The following is a 19,649-nucleotide window of genomic DNA, read 5'->3' as shown; positions in this document are numbered from 1 at the left end:
CTGTATGGCTAACCCAATTTTAAAGTCATGTTCGTAATATTGAAGTAAGTTTCTCAAAATCGTATGTCAAAGGCTATTTGATCCTTGTGAAGTTTACCATATAACAGTGTGAATTAGTCTGATTCCCGGAATTGACACTCCACCCCCTAGGATCATTTGTAGTTCCACCTTTTATCCACAAGAGGGCACCCAACTTCCGTCTACCACACACCACAAGTCTCAATTCTCCTAAAAATCCAAGAAATCAACTGACTGTCATTATTCAAGCTGGTGACTAACACATACATTAAGACTGTTTTTTCATCTGGTATTTCTTAACATAAGTTTTTGCAGTTGATTCTGAAGAGGTCCTAGGTTTCTCTTATTGAATTTTTTGGTTTTGAATTTTTGTTCCAGCACCCATGTGGGGAAGAAGTCTTATTCAACAATGGGAATAATAAAAATCCCCCCACATCGCTGACACCAAGCTTTCCTGTCCCAGGAAAATCAGGAAAATACCATCATATGTAGTAAAAATAATTTGATTTTATTGAAATATTTTACAAAATAATACAAATGGTCACTTAAGCACAAATCACATAGCCCGTGTAAGGTCCATGAACACACAGAATAAATAGAATGTAAAACATCACACAACACAAATGCAGCTTTGTTCCACATTAGAAAACAAATGTACACAGAGTCAAGTCTAAAGGAAGGAGGTGGAAGTGTAACAGGTATGCTTACATCTCCAGTAAATGATAATGAGACTGCCGAGATAGACAACCAAAACCAGGCAGCCGCCTGAATTTTTTGCTGAGCGGAGGCATAGGCCCAGCCACGTTTCCACAGTATACAAAAATACACAGCAATCATTATTATAACACAAATAAAAAAACACACAACTGAAGATTGAATGACTGAAAATTTGCATTAAGGACCACAAATCTGAATACTGTCACACACACTCAAGCACACTGAACACAGTTATCCAAATAAAACCAAGATAAAAGTTAAAATGGAGCTAAAACCTTTAACTTTAAACCCTAAAAAGGGTCAAATACATTTAATCTCTTACAAAGAGAGCGCAAAAGAGATACACTGACAATGCCGAGTTTCTCTAAACATCAGTCTGATTATAACCTTGACTTTTCCCAGCTTATTATACTTGAGTAGCTCTGTGACCTCCTCTGAGGAAAACTCGGATAACCAATAAACTTAAAGATATTTTCTACTCTATAAGGCTTCTGATTTATTTGTCTCTTTCTTGCATAGGGTTCCTGAATAATAAACTAAGTTCAATTACAGGGTAAAACACTGACTATCAATACCATCCTCTACATCCTTCTTTGTGTCCTTTTGTCAAAAAATCAGGGACCTCCAGAGGCACAGAAGACTAGACTATCCTGTTTGTATTGCTGTGACATCAACTTAGCTCTCACACATCAATACAGGAGAAAGAAAAATTTTTAACGATAAATAAAACATTATAAGACATACGCCTTGTGTAACTTGAGAACAAATCATTTCCACATCAACACTTGGAGTAAAAATCTCTGGTTCATTATTACACACACTGAACCAAACAGAAGAAATCTTTAAGCCACATATGTTTTAAATCATTTTGGTATTGCATTCTTCCTCTGTTAATGGAATCTAAGTCAAATGCTTGTAGTTCACGTTAAACAGAACAAATACAGACTTTGGTTTGGCAGCTGGATTTCTTTTTCTTTAGTTGCACCTTCCCATATTCAGTGTATAGCCTTAAGTACGATTTGTGCTTGACTGCAACGAACAGCTCTGTACTCAATATCAAGTAAATCTCACCAGCAATAATCAATAGTCACTATAAACCCTAATGCTGGATTAAAAACAAAAAAATATCACTTTAAGCAAGTATATTAACTTTAAGAGGGTTTATTAACTGATATTTAATAACTGATATTTCTACTTGCTGCTTGCCAACAAGTATGAGTTCATGGACACTCCCAAAATATACATCATCCCCACAAACAAAACCCTGCACAGATATATATAGCCTTGTTAACCTTAACTCTCTGGTTTGTCTTTATTGCATCGATGCTTTAGGCTACTTTTGGGTGTTGTCATGCACTTGCCCATGCCCTTTTTCAGATTAGACTTGATCATATTTAAATATGATAGAATTATGGTGGCACATTTTTTTCTGTTGTTTGAAATACATTTATCAAAGCTCTGATAGTGCATATAATTACTGATGTAGCAGACTGTTGTTGAATCTATCTAATCTACAAAATGGCAGACTTTTCATTGGATCACACTTTTCCCAGTCTATAACATCTAATTAGGGCAGTTTGAAGGCAACTCTAAAATTCATGTTTCAAGCCATTATACTGCCAGTGTGCAGCTGCAGGCTTAAACCTTGTTAATGCTTTACATTAGAACAGCAATCAAACACTACTGCTGGCAGTGCCTGATGGTCTGAACATGGCGGACATTGTCCAACTCTTCTGCATCAAGTACTCACCCAAGCTATTTTATAAAATACTGTAACTCACGACACTCTACAGAGAACCATCAGATAACATATGGAGAGTATTAAGCAGTGCTAAACCCATATTTGAATGAAATGAAATGAAAATGTATCTACAGGAAATGAAAACAATAAAAACTTAAATGTCTGACAGCAAACTAAACAAATGAAAATAAAACCAACAGCAATCATTTATGTAAAATTATACAGACACAGTTTTTTTAGTCTGCATTAAGGTAAATCTTAAAAGGTATTCTTTAAGGATCATGTCCAACAAGGACATGTCGTCATAGTGTACCCGGGCCGGGAAACTCTGAGCCCTGTCTCACCGGGTAGGTATTAACATGCATCCTGGGTACATGAGTTGGGTGGAATTCAGGTCACATGCCAGACCAGCAATTTGTTTGAAACTGCAAACCACCATTAATCCTTGCATCATCACTGCAACCACAAGTACAGCGGCCATGTCAACCGAGCCCTTAATGCTGCTCTAATGCACATCTAACACTCAGCGTCACCGTAGTGTTGTAAAAGTCACTCAGTATACATAAAGGCCTTTTCAGCTTCGCTGCAGCCACCACGTTCAAGTGTTTCTCAGCTTCCTCCCAGCAGCAGCACCTCACTCCACAGGGCCGCTGCTGTTGCTGGCCTTGACCCCGGCCCTGCTAATGTGCAGCCAGGGCAGCTTGGCACAGTTCTTAAAGAGCTGCTCGATGGCGATGTGACGCACATGCAGCTCTGACGCCAATGAGTCTTTTTCTTGCACAGCCACTGTCAGCTCCTCAAAGACCTCTGTGAGAGGGAGAGAAAGGCAGGAGATGGGAATCAGTGGTTTCATTCAGACACAAGGTCAACTTATACATAAACAAACAAACACAATAATGAAAATCAATAACACAGATTACTAAAGGAGCAGAGAGCAAAGACAACGTGACAGAAAATGCTTTTGTTAACATACTCCCACAGCAAAGAAAAGAAATATCAAGCTTCAGTCAAGGATTTCAGTGTTATGCAGCTGAGGAACAATCATTTGGAAACATTTCCAATAAAACAAAGTAGATCAGCAAAGTGTTGGTCTTGTGGGATCCTCCTAAATAATTTAGGATGAACAATAACCTCCCCTTCTGTTCGGAGCAAAGTAATCAAAATATGTAGAACTGCCTGCTTATGAAGAGTGAATAAGAATGTGAAGAGCAGGCACCCACTAGTCTTCACTTTAGAGGAAATCTCACATTAGCTCATGTAATTTCCCTCTTGACACTGGCCAGAGTAACAATTTGGCTCATTGATCCCTCACTGACGATAAAAATATCAAGAATGTTTAATGATGATTGGGGGCATATCAATTAAAGAGGAGTGTATCGAAACCCTTACTACGATGTTCTGTAATGGCCCCATGGTCGACTCTAGTGGGTACTTGACCTTACCGAGGTTCAAACAGAACTTGCCTGAGATGAGATGCGTGTATCTTAGCTGTTACTGTGTGTAGAAAACAATAGGTCTAACTGATGAAGAATGTAGTGAACAGACAGGCCGGGTATGCAACACCACACAGTGCCCAATTCAACACAGCTGGTCACATGGACAGAGATGATGTGTTGACTAGAGAAGCCCTGCAGTAAATGTGTCATGTTGTGAGACTCAGACTGTGTATGCTGGAAGGAAAACACATTTTTTTAAACTAATGCTGCTTTTTCCTGAGGGTACCAACAATCTAATACGGGGATTTATTAGAGATTAGGATTACAGAATGAAGATGACAAACATTTTTAAACAGTGATGATTCACTGTTGAACATAACAGAATGTCAGTAAAGAACACTTACTTTGAATCTGCATCAGTAACTGGGTATTCAGCTGATGGAGCTCGTCCACACTCATTTCAGTCACTAAAAGAAAAAAATAAATAGTTTTCATTAGTCACGCTGAATGTACATAGCATCCCGCTGCACTCCGGCTCAGTCAGTTTCCGTGTCCACTGGAAACTTCTTTGAAGCGGAGCATCTGTTCTTCAGCAAACACATTTATCACATAGTTTAAAGTTGTTTTGTTGTTTAGCAAACTCAAATACAGCAGCTCATTTCGATGTGCTGACAGATGCTTTGTGGTTGTTCTTGGATATGAAAACCTTTTGTTGCTTCTAATCCGCTCTGTCATCACTCATTTTAATGTCAATATAGCTGCTACCATTAACCTGTGTTTTGGTTCATTTTGTTTGGCAATGTTGTGATTGTGAAACAATGATTTTATCTTCAGCTCAGCAGCTTCGTAATGACTGTTGGTCAACATAGTCAATATATTTGACAGAAAACCATGTTGATGAACTATACTGTCAATTTGTCTGCATTAAAACGCTGTATGGGTGATTTCAAACAGTTTTAACCTTTTGTCTCCCACCACCCTCCCTCGCTTTTCTCCTCTCTGTCTCGTACTACAAAGCAAAAGAAAACAGTTTTGCTGTGAATGTGTGTAGACAAAGTCAGAAAAATAAAATCGATCATTATAAAATATTTTTAAGTCATTAACAAATAATTACATTAATACATGTATCTTCTGAGCAACATCAGAAGGAATGATTCATCATCGTTATTTCATTCACATGATGCAAGACAGTTCTGAGTCATTTACGGCAGAACAAAGAGCCATTACTGCAACTAACCAGCTATTAACAAACCAAAAGAAATTTATGTATCATGTAACACCAGCATTAGTGTCCTATCCCTTTGCAGGTTGCATGCTTCAGATCAGTGAATTTTGTTAGGCTGATGATGAGCTAATGTAGGGACATGCACACATAGTGCAAACCGTACCTGTGAAATGCCTGTCAGCTTTCATTTAAAAGCACATAATCTGTAGTCATGAGCAGCTTAAGTAGTGAAGAGACATGAGAAAGCCAAGGAGATACTGTTTCTTGAGGTTAGAAGAAAATTAACTCTGAAGAGATCAGAGCAAAGACAAAGATGAAGGACTGTTACTGTTTTGTCTGCTGCCTTTTAACGAGTTAGTGCTCAGAGGATTTTGAGATCTCAAAGAGATCACACTGGACAAGTTAAGACAGAGGAGAGAAGAAGCTGACAAACTGTCTATACTATTCTTCCATCAAAAGAAGAAAACAAAAACATCAACCTTCTGACAAAACTTACTAAAAGTTACTGAAGTTGAAGGTAAGGAAGTGAATTCAACTTAAATGAGCTCACATTCATCTCTGCTGTGTCCCTGGTGTCTGTGCTGTGGCTGTCCTCCTCCTGACGACTGATTCCGGCTGTGTAGACCTTTCCTGCCGTCAACGGGCCAAACATCAGATTGTGAGTCCTGCAGGAGCCCCAGCTCCTCCGCTGTGTGGCATTCCAGCATCCCCATGGCGTAGTCAGGCAGCCCGGTTGCTTTGCCCCTGTCCCAGCAGGGCGTGTACCGGGGCACCTGGGCATCTGACTGGGGAAGCAGCTTGCAGTCACTCTGCTGGCTGTAACAAAGAAGCTTGGACCCTCGTCTGCTGGGACCGTTGGAGGAGACAGAGTCTTTGTTCTGGGCATACTGGATGATGCGGTTCAGTTTCTGGCTGAGGGCCAGCTTCATGCCCTCGTAGGCACTTCTGGAGACCTTGGAACGTGACAGCTTCTGGTTGGCGATGAGGTGGCATTTCTCAAAGCAGTCTCTGTGGCCGCGCAGGGACTTTGAGTGCAACAATGTAGCAGAGGAGACACCTGCGTTCACATAGACATAAAACAATGAGTCAAGAGGTCAAATACAATTAAATCCTACAGTCACACAAACAACGCTGTCAAAGTTGTTGCAAACATGCAGTGAACTCCAAGATACAGCTTCCTAACCCATAAAACCATATATGAAACAGTTGTTAAGAAGTATTGCAGTGATCTAAGCAGGTAGTGAGACATTCAATATTGACCTATTGAACTTGCCAAGGCAAATAAATGTTAACTAGTATGAAAGCAAGCTAAAACTGGCAGATTGACCCATCACAATCTCTCTGTGAAAGCTGCTTAGTGTGCGGTGGATTAGCTAGCAGAGCGTTGAGATAGCAGGGATAATAGATTAACCCAGTCTCAATGCAACACATAAAGCATATTTGGAACATTTTTAGGGGAGTAAGGTGCACAAAGTGGTCTCTGTCTACTTGAAGCAGCGTTTCATTTACATTACGTCATCCATTTTTTAAAATACCTGTCTGTCAAACAGCAAGAAAGACATAAACACAATTTTTAAAAAGGTTGTCACTTTGTCTTATTGTTTATACTGTGAAAATAGTATTCATATGTGTGCCAGTTTCAACAGAGGATGAACAAAACAAAACATTCACATTTATCATCTAAAGGGAAGCAGGAACTGACGTTCTGGGCTGACGTTCTATAATTAAGACTACAATCCTTGGCAGTACCTCTATTAGGATGGAAAGTAATGCTTCCTGGATCCAGTCAAAACAGGTCACACTGTATCCATTTAAGCACGCACAGAGGAAATTAACACGTGGCAAGTGGAGCAAAATTAAAATAAGCTCTGAGATAAATGGGCCAGAGCTTGATAAACAAATTGAAGCTGTAGGTGAGAGGTAACGAGAGTGAAAACTGTGTGTGCAAGAGATAACAGCTGAGGTTTGAGTGAGCGTGTGCTGCACAGGCGTGTGTGTGATGGCCTTCTTCTCACGGCCTAAATTTCTCAGCAGACAAGCGTACGTGTTGGAGCCTGAGGTGAGGAGATTAGTCACTGTTGTCCTTCTAGATTTAAAGAGCTTTTTCGGTTAGGTGTACCTGGCACGCCACTCTCAGTACTTTACCAGTAGACAGTTGAGCACAGGAAACCACAGGTCATTACTAACACATGATCACAGCACACACAATGACTTAGCGTGCATGTCACATGTGGGCTCACACACACACACATACAGACTTGGGGTTTCAGTTTCCTTTAACAAAGGGTTGTAACAGCCAATTCCAATAGGGTCAGTAACTGACATCCTGTAGCTGACAGGTCCTAAACAATATTTACCTTGTGAGGCAGCTGGATTCACAAGATCATGTAATTATGAGATCTTGCAAATCCATCATGGTAGACTTCAAGTAATGGGATGTGGTAAAACCACAGTGGTTCGAAACAACCTGCATCCTATGAGGACAGGCAGATGAGGTTGTTGTTTAGGTATGAAGAGTAGTGAGTGAAGGAACTGTTTCGATTGAAAACAGCAACAGTGGTTCATAAAGAGTGTAGTGCTGTTATAGCATCAGTTATATCAGAAATGGAGAGTTTATTTCATTGAAAGACGAGCAAAGAACACCACTGAAGGCTTTTCTTAATGGAAAATGTTTTTGCTCTTCTCTTGACTGGCTTCGGTAAGAGTTTGACTAAGAAACTGGCTCCACTGCTTGACAGGATGAGGTTAGCCTGTGGTAGACAAACAGATGTTTCGTCCGGTCATCTGCCAAGTATTGTTTGAATGTGTCTGCCTTTTTAGAGAACCATTTGTTAAGTCGTCCTTGGAAACTGGTTCCAAGGACAACCTACCAAATGGTTCTGTGTTGCAAACCATCTGGCTTGTCAGGTTAAAACAACATACAGGACATACTCTAATGCTAAATTAGTGTCTTTGTTGTGGTCTCAAAGCTTCCCTGATGATACAGATGTAGTTTTGACAGTAATTGACAGAGCAACAACAACAGTCAGAGGAGAAACTGTGCTTAATTAACTTTAGAATTTATTTTGGCCAAAATATAAATAAAGTCAAAGAGAGAAGCCTCTTAATGCGTGTGCTGAGCAAACAACTTTATGTCCATTTCACAGTAATAGCAAGACTGACAACAGGAGAGGAAACTTGTCTGTTAGAAACTTAGTTGGTAAGAAACAGAACAGAAGGGAACTGCAATTCACTTCAACAAGTTTTTAACGGAATGGCAGTGGCTACAAGCTGTACTTCCTACAAGCAGCACATTTCTTCCCCTGGGACATTACTTGCTTTTATTTGATGGTGACAACTAAAGAGACAGGAAAGCGGGGAGTGACTCAGCCTTAGTATCTGGTGTGCATGTAGACTACTAGGTGAGCTACAGGGGCGCCTTCACGTCTACACACTTGATAAAGTTGTCTGAGGATCAGACGTGATACAATATATGCTGACTGAAGAGTTTCACTTTTAAGACCATCTTTTAAAACACAGCAGTATGTTTTAAGCAACAATTTGGTGTAAGGACAGTTTTGTTGAAGTATTCCAGTACCGTGTCATGTCCTGGCATGCCTTTTGAAAGCTTGCTGTATGCCTTCAGGATTAAAGCAAATATTCTATACCTTATGCAGCACAGTCAGCATTAATAGATCTTATATGCCTCAGTACATAGGAAGGTTTTAGCAGAGATCTATTCTTAGCTTCTGCATATTTGTGTACTAAATGGCCAATGAATCTCTCGACGCTTTACTAATAGCTGCAGGAGCTTTCTGCCTGTCAAACAGCCATGTTATAATCCGATCAGTCGCAGTCTTTGGACTACCACAAAAACACACTGACTACCACTTGCCTAACAGAAAAACCATTGGCCCACAACCAGGCCAGTGCACCACCAGCCAAAGACCTCACTCCAGCTAAGCAGCTTAGCACTACTGTCTTTCATGGCTGCACACATAAGCACAGGCACACACACAGACTATTCACTAGAGGTGAATCCACATTGTTCAGCTGTGACTGCTACAGACATTAACCAATGCGCTTGTTTTTTCCTGCTCTTTAGTGAAGAAGGAGTCATTAAGTTTGTGTGTCATTCAGTGAAACAATTAACAAAGACGAAGCACCCATGCTTAGGTCTGAGGGAGAAATGTAAAATATAAATATGTGATGATGTTCATAGTTTTCAGTTGTTAATCAGTTGTTCCTGAGAGAAAATATAAATGATTATACAGCACCAGAATCAGGAGATCCAGAGAGCCTCGATCAAATCACAAATCCAGTGGCCCAGGTTAATTCAAACAATAAACAATACTTCAGAGGAGGTTTGGAAATGCTGGAGTAGTGTGGCCGCTTGTCATAAACATAGCAAAGGAGTTTTAAAACCAAAAAGTATTAAAGTGGATGTAGCCTTACAACTATGTACGTAGCCTTTATGCATGTTTGTAGAGCATAACACACTCACCACTCTGTTAAAAATTCATGTGCAATGAAATAGGTAACATATTTTTGTCTTGCCTGGAGTGACCTTCTCCAGACTTTTGGTTTTGCTCTGTACAGTATGTGTGTGTGCTGAGAAAGGACATTCGATCCTTGACAAACTTCATAGGAGATGAATGTTGAGAGCTGGTGCTGGGAGAAGTGGGACAGAGGTCATCAGTGGTAAGGTGTCAAACAGAGCTGCATGGCACAGTTTAGAAGTATGTGTTGTCAGCAGCTGCACAGGCTGACTTAGATACCAACACAGAGCTGATATGAACAGTGAACTCAACGACATGTGAACTCACACCACCTGTTTACCGCCATAGAACTTCCACAACAGTACCAACAGACTGCTGTTACACTGTTGTATGAAACCACACTTACCAAACTAAAACACAATTCAGTCTGACACCTGGGGATTACTGAAACCTACAAATACTGAACATTGTGCACACATATCAACTTATTTCTGTCAACATGGTGATTTCAGAAGCAGATACTGGCAACAAATACTGTATTTAATAGAAATTCTGTACTTACAGAGCTATCTATTTGTTACATATGCTACCATTTTACAGTGTCTCATTTGATCCACCAAATGAGTTGAAAAGGTGATTCACAGATTAGTAAAAAAGAAAAAAAGGTCAATCATTATATATAAACTTAGCATAGCTTAACGACATCTGACTGATCTCAGAGTGCAATCATAATAAATCAGGTACAGCCGGTCATGAGATAATTATTACTGGAAATGAAAATGTCAATCATCTTAGAATGAATGTAAGTAAAACATCCAGCCTACTTCTGAAAAACTGTCAGAAACAAAAATGATTTATAGCGTTTCAAATATATGTTTGCTGATGTGTGCTCTTTACCTTAAATAAAAGTAATGAAAACTCTACCAGCAGCTTTCGTGAGATGCTGTGTACAACCGCACACAGTAGAGTCAGTGACACGTTTTCTTTTCCAGGTAGAGCACTGAAGACTGTATTTTAAGCCATTTCTCCAAAGTGATGAAACCACTGATGTGAGCAAACATTCATGAGGTAAAAAACGCCATGATAACAAACGATGAAGGACACCTTGTATCGGAGTTAATATTATGCCAAGGCTCTGTTCACACTGAAATTAGCACAAAAAACAGTATCAAAAGTCAAACTGATTTAAAGCGATTTCAGTCATCCACACATTAAACCAAAAACAGAATTTGCTTATTTACTGAGGTAAAGATTATTTCAGCAATTAAGGAATAAACTCTATCCAGAGAATTATAATAATGTAATTACAATTATAATTCATGACCAACCAATACTAATCTATAAGCACTGTAAATGTAATGTAACATTTGCCCATCTACCCTATTTTATGTTGTGCTGTGTACTATTTAACTAGTGCATCCTATCCTGAACATTCTACCCTGTGCTTCCCTGGTGCGTCCTACAGGGTAGATAAAATGAAACCCTACGGTAAATTGATAGTGTAACAGAGATACATGGCTACCTTTGCTGTGGCTGCTGTCACATTACCATCCTCAATGTACATCACTCCAACATGGTAGAATGTAATTGTCTTTATAAAAGTAGTTGCAGAGATTGGCATCACAATCAGTGTTTTTGACAATGCGAGCTCCATACACCTGATATGAAAGAGCCAACTATTTCAGAGTTGTAGAAAAAAAAAAGAACAAACCCCATGAGACAATTTATTTGTATTTGCAAGGCTACTGAGGAAGATAAACTCTGAAATAGGGCCTATTTATTCAAAACAACAGAGTCACATAGAGCGCAAGCCATTATATACAAAGTATTAAATTACATGCCTCGCAAAGGTGGACCATACAGTAGCTTCAGCAAAGCTCTGGACTCTAACTGTGTTCAAACATACAGCTACCACAGGCAGCAACATAATTAGGCCTCTCTACACCCCAGGGTGAAGAGTTCACCCACAATGAATGAGCTGTTTATAGGAGCATGCTACAATAGCCCCTGTAGAGCAGCAACCACAATCAGCACTAACTGCATCATTCCAGTCTCACACTGTAGGAATTTTCTGTTTTTTTGCTCCAAACCCAGCTGGTGATACAACCAGGCCTCAACAAAAATTCCCTCTGCATTATGTAAGCAGATAAAGGAATGCTGCTGGGCTTTAGCTGGAGCTTGCAGCTCAGCAGACATCTTGTCTGAGGAGCAAGAGAAGACCAGAAGACCATTAAAGGAAACTGTCTGGCTGGAGGCTGGAGGTTACAAACTCACATACTCACTAGCGTCAGATCTCTCAGGTGTTCATACAGCACAGCTTGTCACATTCAATAAAGCCAGTTCATTAAGAAAAGCCCTGCTGGGTTTGAATTATGCTGCACTGAGCTTTCAGATCTTAAGAGTAAAGTCTGATGAATACATTAAACTGTTATGTATACCAAATCGGACCATTTTTGTTGGTTTAAATACTGAAAACAGGGAGAGCACTAAAACATAACAGTGCCAGTTAGATTAATAAAACAAAACAGGCTATTTTGAAGAAATTAAATGTAAGTTGATTGTTGAGTCTCATGCCCAGATCATCCAATACTAACGCTCTGGATTGGCAGCTTGGGTCGGTTGCCAACCTACAGCATTAGTATGTGACGACATGGGAATGAGACTCAACAATCAACAATCTTTCTCCAAGAAGGTAAAAAGAAGCAGTCTCCCCATCACTTGTTTGGGGAGTGGTAACTCCCACACACCTTTATTAGGTAATCACTGGTTGGGCTGATGGTGGCCAGTTAGAAAATTTCTAATCTATCGTCCCCCAACTGGCTGGATATATGTTCCTTTAATTTGACTTTTGCACATCAGGTATAGTATGACTGAATGCAAAATGACTACCTACTCTAAGTTGAATGACATATACAACAATTAATTGAATATATAATTAATAACTTTTGTTTAATTCTGATTAAAGAACTTTTTTCAGCCATGCAATTTCTTCACTACTACTGGACCTGCAAGCAAGTCTGAATGGGAGGTCTGGCTCTCTTGGCTACCTTACAGAACCACTACCTTATAATCTTTTGTAATACAGGCATTATAGTTGTTGGGTTGTGTTTTCAAATAACTCAGAGCAGTCATGAAGACGCCATGATTATAAAAACTATGAAACACACCAATTCCTTACACTTGAAACATCATCATCACTTACACAGAAGATAAACAATAACTGGAGACAGGCTGAACTGGCTCTTGGTGTTTTGGTGTAGTGACTGCAGTAGCTCGTGTGTTCTCTGTTGTACTGTGTTGACGCTCAAGGCTGTGTAACCATGTGTAGTACACTGCTCAGATGGTGCAGTAAGAAAAGAGAAAAGAAAGGTCTGAAAGCAAGAAATGCCCAGTTAGGTTGAGGTTGAGCAATATATAAATAGACAACTTCCATTCAGTACACTCTGATGGAACCAGCACACACAGGCCAAAGCAGTTTCCTCAGGAAACGACCACTTGGAGCTACAACAGAGGCTGCACTTCCGGAACATTCATGCTGCTTCGAACTGTGCTCAAGGTTTTTGCCACAGACGGCCTTCATGTATACTCCTGCACCTGGTGGTGCTGTGTGCAGAAACCTTGGTTAGGAGATGACATTATCCTAAACATTTCTAATAAATGTAGTTGCTAATTAGTCTTTATGGGGCCTTTATGTATGACACAATTGTGATTTTTGGTATGTATTTACACATTTACATATGGAACAAATGTTTCTCACCAATTAGCAAATTTCAAAAAGTATTTTTCAACAGGCTACAATTCTGTCTGGTGTGGGGCCTCTGGCAGACGCTACCTTTTGTGTACCAATCAGTGAAGAAAAAGGACATTGTAGATATTCTTTGGGGAGATAACATTTTCCTAAACATTTCTAATAAAATCACTTGATACTTTTGTTCAAACTCAGTTCATTTTGAAAGTAGTCAATAAAGAGGGTCTTTATGTATGTCACAACAGGGGTTTTTACATCGCAATATATTCTACCGGTTTCAAAAAACCAAGAGGCAATTCTGCTTCTATTGCTTCTAATAAATATTCAAAACCAGCACAGAGCAAAGAGGCTATGAATATTCAGCAGCAGCAAATCACCCTTGAGATAGCATGATATGGTTTAGGACAAAAAGGCACTGGGAGGGTGTTTGTGTGTGTAAAGGGAGATGAAGACTTTTCTTTACCCTTCATATTTTTGGTACACTTTGTCCGCATGTGTGGTGATTGAAATATTGTTCTCTTCTTCTTCTTCTTTAATGAGGGATGGCACAGGATGAATGAGTTCTGTGGCAATTAAGTCTACATGAGCAGTCAGCAGGCACACGGCTGGGCCTTAGTTTCTAATCAGCCATGCCTCCACATGCAGTCTGGCAAGCTCGCCTCTCAACAATGAAACGCTCAGCTGCATCAGACACACGTGCTTGTCTGCAAACCCCCTCTTCTCCCCTCAGACCCAACAGTTACATAACAACCACTTCATTGCCACACACAGGCTCCATCAGAACCTGTACCCCCAGAAACACACAACGGTACTGATGCAGTTTGAGAAGCATTACTTAGGGTGCCTCAGTTTTGTCAAAACAATGAAACGCTTTGGGGACGCACTTGGGATGCCCCATCTGCTGACTTTTTCCTACAAGAATATAGCATCCTGGATGAAACATTAAATGGAGCAGGCAAGGACGCCCCAACTGAGCCAGACAAGCCACCCGTGCCTTTGTGGAATGTCAACAGATAAATACCCACATTCAAAGATAAAGGTGACCCTGAGAACTGTATTTTGTTTAAAACATGCATCAGCATGCACATCACCAGCAGCTGGGGGAGCAATGTGTAAATAAGTCAAACTAAGCAGCACTTCATGCAACATGTCGTACAGATTAAACATTTACTAAGGCTGTTCATTTTAATAAACAGAAAGTCTTATGTTATATTTAGGTTTCTGACATTACTCTATGTACACTCCAGCAAACCTAGGCTGCATTTCTCTACCATATTAAGATTATTTTCTGCTGAATGAGGATTAATGAGCTTGCAAACACTTACTAACACAACTTTAACGTTTGTATTATTTTAATAATGCTTTTCTGAGACTGTGCTTGAAGACTCTTTTACAGCAGACAAAGAACAGGAAGATAAATCAACACCCCCCCACACACTCAGTTCCCTTGCACCATAACAGAATAGACCTATAAATCTTTTATGCATAGCATATGCATATGCATCTTCCGCTGTCAACAGAATGATCTACCATTCTGGGAGTTCTTAGTCAGCTATATGACAGTGTTTTACAAGACGTACACAATTCTACTGCACAGACATCAACACACACACTTCTCCATTGCAGAGAAGAGCCTTTGTGGATCATCCATGAGACGAGTGCCAAATGAAAGGCATATCTAATCCTTTCTGATTTACCATTCTTCTTCAAATAGGCCACTCATTAATTAAGAGATGAAAAAGCTTCAAACACATGCTCTTGAGTTAGAGTGGCACATCAAACAGGGGAATCACAGTGGCCTGCTTTAATGGGGGCTTTGGTCTCACAGCCCCATTATCCTGCACGTCTATCTTCTAAGTTTTTCCTGGAGAGGATAAAAGAAGAATTTTTGGTAGGCAATCATAAAAGATGTCGCAAATTTGAAAAAGCATCTTCACTATGATGGGAAGTGATGATCAAAAAGTAAATCTGTTTTTTTCTGCAAAGTGATTTCGAATCTGAATGCAGGAGTCTGGTGGCAGCTAAAACCAGTGCTGATCTATCCACAAACGACTGCTGCTTTATGAGGTTAGCCAGTGAAACTGCTGGAGATGAAGTTGAATTCTAATTTTGAGTTCCATCAGACAGACAGTAGTGAGTGTGTGTGTGTGTGTGTATGTGTGTGTATGTTCAGGAGTTAAAAAGACTGAAGAGGTCATGCTGAGGTGAAAAAAACATTAATGACCTGCATTGCATACTGCAACCTGCAGGAAACACTAGCAAGCGCAAATATATTAGCTGTATGTGAAGAGCTTCACTTTCCCCTCGTTTGCTTTTCATTCTGGAGAGCAAACAAGTAATACCTGCCCCGTCTCCTGTCTCTTACCTTCAATGCTGAGTTCAAAGCAGACATGGCAGAAAGATAAGGTGCCTGTTTCTGTCTCAAGCTTGCAGACACTACAGATATTGTCATCATTCAGATCAATGTTCACAAACTGCTCCTCTTCATCCATGGTGCTTCTGGGGAAAAAACAGTGAAAGAGAACACATGGTTAAATACCAGGAGCTTGTACAACCAACCACCAAGCTCTATTTTGCTAATTAGGTCACACTTTCAAATAAACTTATTAAAAATGCAGTTTTGGTAGTTCCAGTGGGGGAATATTTTTTGGTTCATACTATTTTTGGTACAGAATACTGTACAAGAGGCAATGTTAACATGTTTTTAGTCAGTGATGTTATCGATAAATTACTTGCTTACACAACAGACTGAACAGGACAGTCTCTGTCTAATCACTGTGTCAACATGCTATTAGGACCCATGGTGTTAAACACAATCTGATATCAGCCTTGCACAGAAACAACAACCCAAGCATTTGTAGTTATATCTTAAAACAACTATTATCTCTATGGGACAAGAGCATATGTGGCAAGACTGGACTCACACACATCACACACAATATTTAAGTATGATGACTTAGGTTTATGTAAGGTGTCATGTACTTAAAGGAGGGATTAGCCTCAAAACACTCAGCGGACTGAAAAGACTCATTACGGCTGTGTGCATCTCTATTCTGGGTTTACAGTATGTAAATGATCCAATGTCCAAGTATTGCTTTTAATTACTTATTTGTAGTGGAAGTCATTCCAAGTAGAAATATTTAGACTGACATATATCAGAACTGGCTGTGGGGAAACCCATTTGTTCAGCTGTGCAGCTAACATCAATAAACTGCAAAAAGCCTGAAGTGACAGAAAGCAGAACCATTTTAGAGACTAAAGGAAAGATAATCATCTGCTGTGGTATGGCTTTCCCCACATGATCTTTAGTAATATTGGTGTCAATAGTGAGGCAATATCATATCACAAGAGACCATATCGTGCTTTCATTTGGGCAACCACTGATCAGAATATTAAGCTGTGCACTATTTATTGTATCTAGAATTGCTTATTTGTATTTGGGAACCTAGAACGGCACTTAGTAGAGTGCATACCTCCGCCAAGGCCCAACAGCCTAATCCAATATCAAAACTCGATATCCCTGTATCATTCTAAATTTAAACCACTCATAACTGCTTAACCATAACTTAAGATCACCAAATGTGTAACAGCCAACCACTAGGACAACAAAACAATGCAGATGGAATCATGATCTTTATTGTGTTGTAGAGAGTAATTGGTTGATTAAAAAAAAAAAGAGAAACAATGAAAAAGTCAAGCTGAAATCAAAAATGCCCTTTTCACCATTTTAGATCACATCCACAGTCATGTTGTGCAACTACTGTATGTAACAATACATGCCAAAAGATTTACAAAAGAAATACATTTCTTTGTATTTTAATATCAAAATCCAATTCAGTCCTGACTTTGTCCTTGAAAACAAAAGGTCACCTGTGCTTACGTACCAGTTTAAACCAATAATATCATGCCATCCACCTGTCAATCAAACTTAAAGCAGTAAGCGAGCAGAAACAAAACTAAGATTTGATGTAAGAAAGAGTGTTTCACTGATGACTGCACAAAAACACACATTTACAATGTTTTCTGTTCCGGTCAGACAGTCGACTACTTTGATATGTAGCTGCATGGCGGGAGGCGTAACTCACATTCTGTACTGACGCTATTGTTTAGCTATAGTTTTTACAGAAAATACATAAATATGTAGAAGTAGATAACACTCCTCCTTCGGTCTCATGGAAACTTTTAATGAAGAAAGAGAGACAGAATTCCTGCCTGTCCTTTTATCCGGATCTGCATCAAAAGTTAATGGGGTCTATTCTGGGCTAAGACTCATCCTCCAGTGAAGTTTTATGGAAATCTGTACAGTAGAATTTGTGTAATCCTGCTGACAAACCAACCAACCAAGAAAGGGACACAGGCAAAAACATACCCTTCTTGGCGGAGGTAACAAGTCTAATTTGTCTCCTGGAAATTCTAGTTTTCCTACTTTATTACATTAGGGCTGCAACTAACAATAATTTTCATTGTCGATTAATCCATTGATTATTAATTAGTTCTTAAGTCTATAAAATGTCAGAAAATGGTGAACATTGTCGATCAGTGTATCCCAAAGCCCAACACATTCATAGAGGAGTAAAGATATCAGAAAATATTCACGTTTAAGAAGCTGAAATTAGAGAATTTTCCCTTTTTTTTCTTGGAAAATTACTCAATCCAACTAATTACCAAAACAGGTGGCGATTAAGTCAGCAGTCAACTCATCAATTTATCATTGCAGCTCTAAATCACATTCAGAAAAGGCATTCAAGTTGCAGACATCTTTGGGGAAATTAATTCCCAACAACTGAGATGACAGAGTTCTGCCACAAAATTAAAAACAAAAGAAAAAAAACAGACAAATTCATTTAGAGAAAAACATTACTGAAGTGGCACACACTGACACCCTCTCTTGTGGCATGCCACAAAGGTATCACGCTGAGGATGCTACAGGTCATTAAGGAGTTATAACAGCACTGAGTCATACTGAAAGCTCAGCCTCCCTGTTGTTTTTGAGAATATGAAACTCTTTGAAGTGAAAGAAACAGAGAAACGTCAACACCCGAAAGAGTTCTTGAACTGGACTGAAGGTTACATTATCCGCATCCATGAGCTGTCAATGCACCAAATCTAGGACATTCGAGTAAAGACATGATAACACTGCCCAGACTCAGCTATATTAGAGGACACTCAACAGTGTTTCAGAAGAATAGCCAGTGATAGCAACAACGAGGCTCGGATTCCTATTGAACTTTTTACTCCGTTGGATTCACACATCTAATTAACCTTTAGCATTGCGTATTTTCTCCTTTCAACAGATGTAATGCCTTTATACCTGTGGAGTGTTAGTTCGGCGTCTTTATACATACCGTTAAACAAATGCTTGCTAACAAGAAGTTAAGCTAGCATCCTCCGAGTACTCTGGTCTGGCTGATTCGTGACCGTTATTTGGCTTTGTTAAACAGCGAGGTATACGACAAAATTGAGGTGACGCCAGTATCATAGGACACCACTTTTGTGAAACTCACCTTTGTCTGAAAGAGCGTCCTCGGACAGCTATCCCTTTTGTGCGGGCACCTCGGTTCTCCTTCGCCCCAGCGAGCACACAAACATCAGCGCGTCACGGCAAATCCACAGAAGATACAGGAACCTCGCTCCCCTCTCAGCGGGATGAACCACTAGTTTATTTGAGGGGTGACAACATTAATAAATAGTTTCATTTTTGACTACACTGCCCCGAGTAAAACACAAACGACAGATGTTAATTATTTACACACGAAATACGTGTACTTCTTCCATGAAAATACGCCAATTTAATTACACGAGCCGCTTCAGACAGCAGTAGCAGTGACAACACCCCTACGGTTAAACCCAGGTAAGCCTTCATTGCGTCATCAAAACATTTCCATAACAGAATGGAGGAACTTGGGATTTGGGGTAAAACTAAAGTAACAGATACAAAAGTGCTAATAAATAATGTATTTTCCCTCTGTTGGTTACATTATATGAGGCTGCAGGCGTTTATTTCAGACGACTTTTCCAACGTCAGCATGTTTTCTGTTCCCCTTCTCCTTCACATGAAATCACACGTGGGGAATTCCCGCGTATAATCGAAAGGAACAGCCATTAATAACTTTCAGGAGTAAATTTTGAATTACTAACAGATTAACAGAAATCATTTAAAGTGGTCTGCCAAACTATATGTTCAAAGTACATTTCAAGTTACATAGGGGGTGGCAGCCTATCTGTTAACAGATGATGGCACCCCATCCCTACCCACATCTCCCCTAAATAAATTAAACAAATATAT

The 19,649-nt window shown here is 39.6% G+C and overlaps 1 protein-coding gene across 1 annotated transcript; it reads right to left on the bottom strand.

Annotated features, from left to right (window-relative positions):
• Positions 1–505: 505 nt before the first annotated feature.
• Positions 506–18,971, bottom strand: c13h21orf91 (chromosome 13 C21orf91 homolog). Its single transcript, XM_073480097.1, has 5 exons — positions 18,868–18,971; positions 15,729–15,862; positions 5,688–6,194; positions 4,317–4,379; positions 506–3,283 (listed from the first exon to the last, which is right to left on the bottom strand). The coding sequence occupies exons 2-5, from the start codon at positions 15,853–15,855 to the stop codon at positions 3,111–3,113; spliced, it is 870 nt and encodes a 289-aa protein (XP_073336198.1). The 5' UTR covers positions 15,856–15,862; positions 18,868–18,971; the 3' UTR covers positions 506–3,110.
• Between the last annotated feature and the right edge of the window lie 678 nt (positions 18,972–19,649).

Source organism: Pagrus major, chromosome 13 (assembly GCF_040436345.1).
Source record: "Pagrus major chromosome 13, Pma_NU_1.0".
Taxonomy (NCBI): domain Eukaryota; kingdom Metazoa; phylum Chordata; class Actinopteri; order Spariformes; family Sparidae; genus Pagrus; species Pagrus major.
This window is presented reverse-complemented; position numbering and strand designations above follow the sequence as displayed.

What these genes read in the sequence shown, in the direction of transcription:
- c13h21orf91 (XM_073480097.1), bottom strand. Translation starts at nt 15,855, where the DNA reads ATGGATGAAGAGGAGCAGTTTGTGAACATTGATCTGAATGATGACAAT. An exon ending in CTTTGAACTCAGCATTGAAG is followed by an intron (nt 6,195 to 15,728) that starts GTAAGAGACAGG and finishes ATGTGAACGCAG; the next exon opens with GTGTCTCCTCTGCTACATTG. An exon ending in GGGACACAGCAGAGATGAAT is followed by an intron (nt 4,380 to 5,687) that starts GTGAGCTCATTT and finishes TTTTTCTTTTAG; the next exon opens with TGACTGAAATGAGTGTGGAC.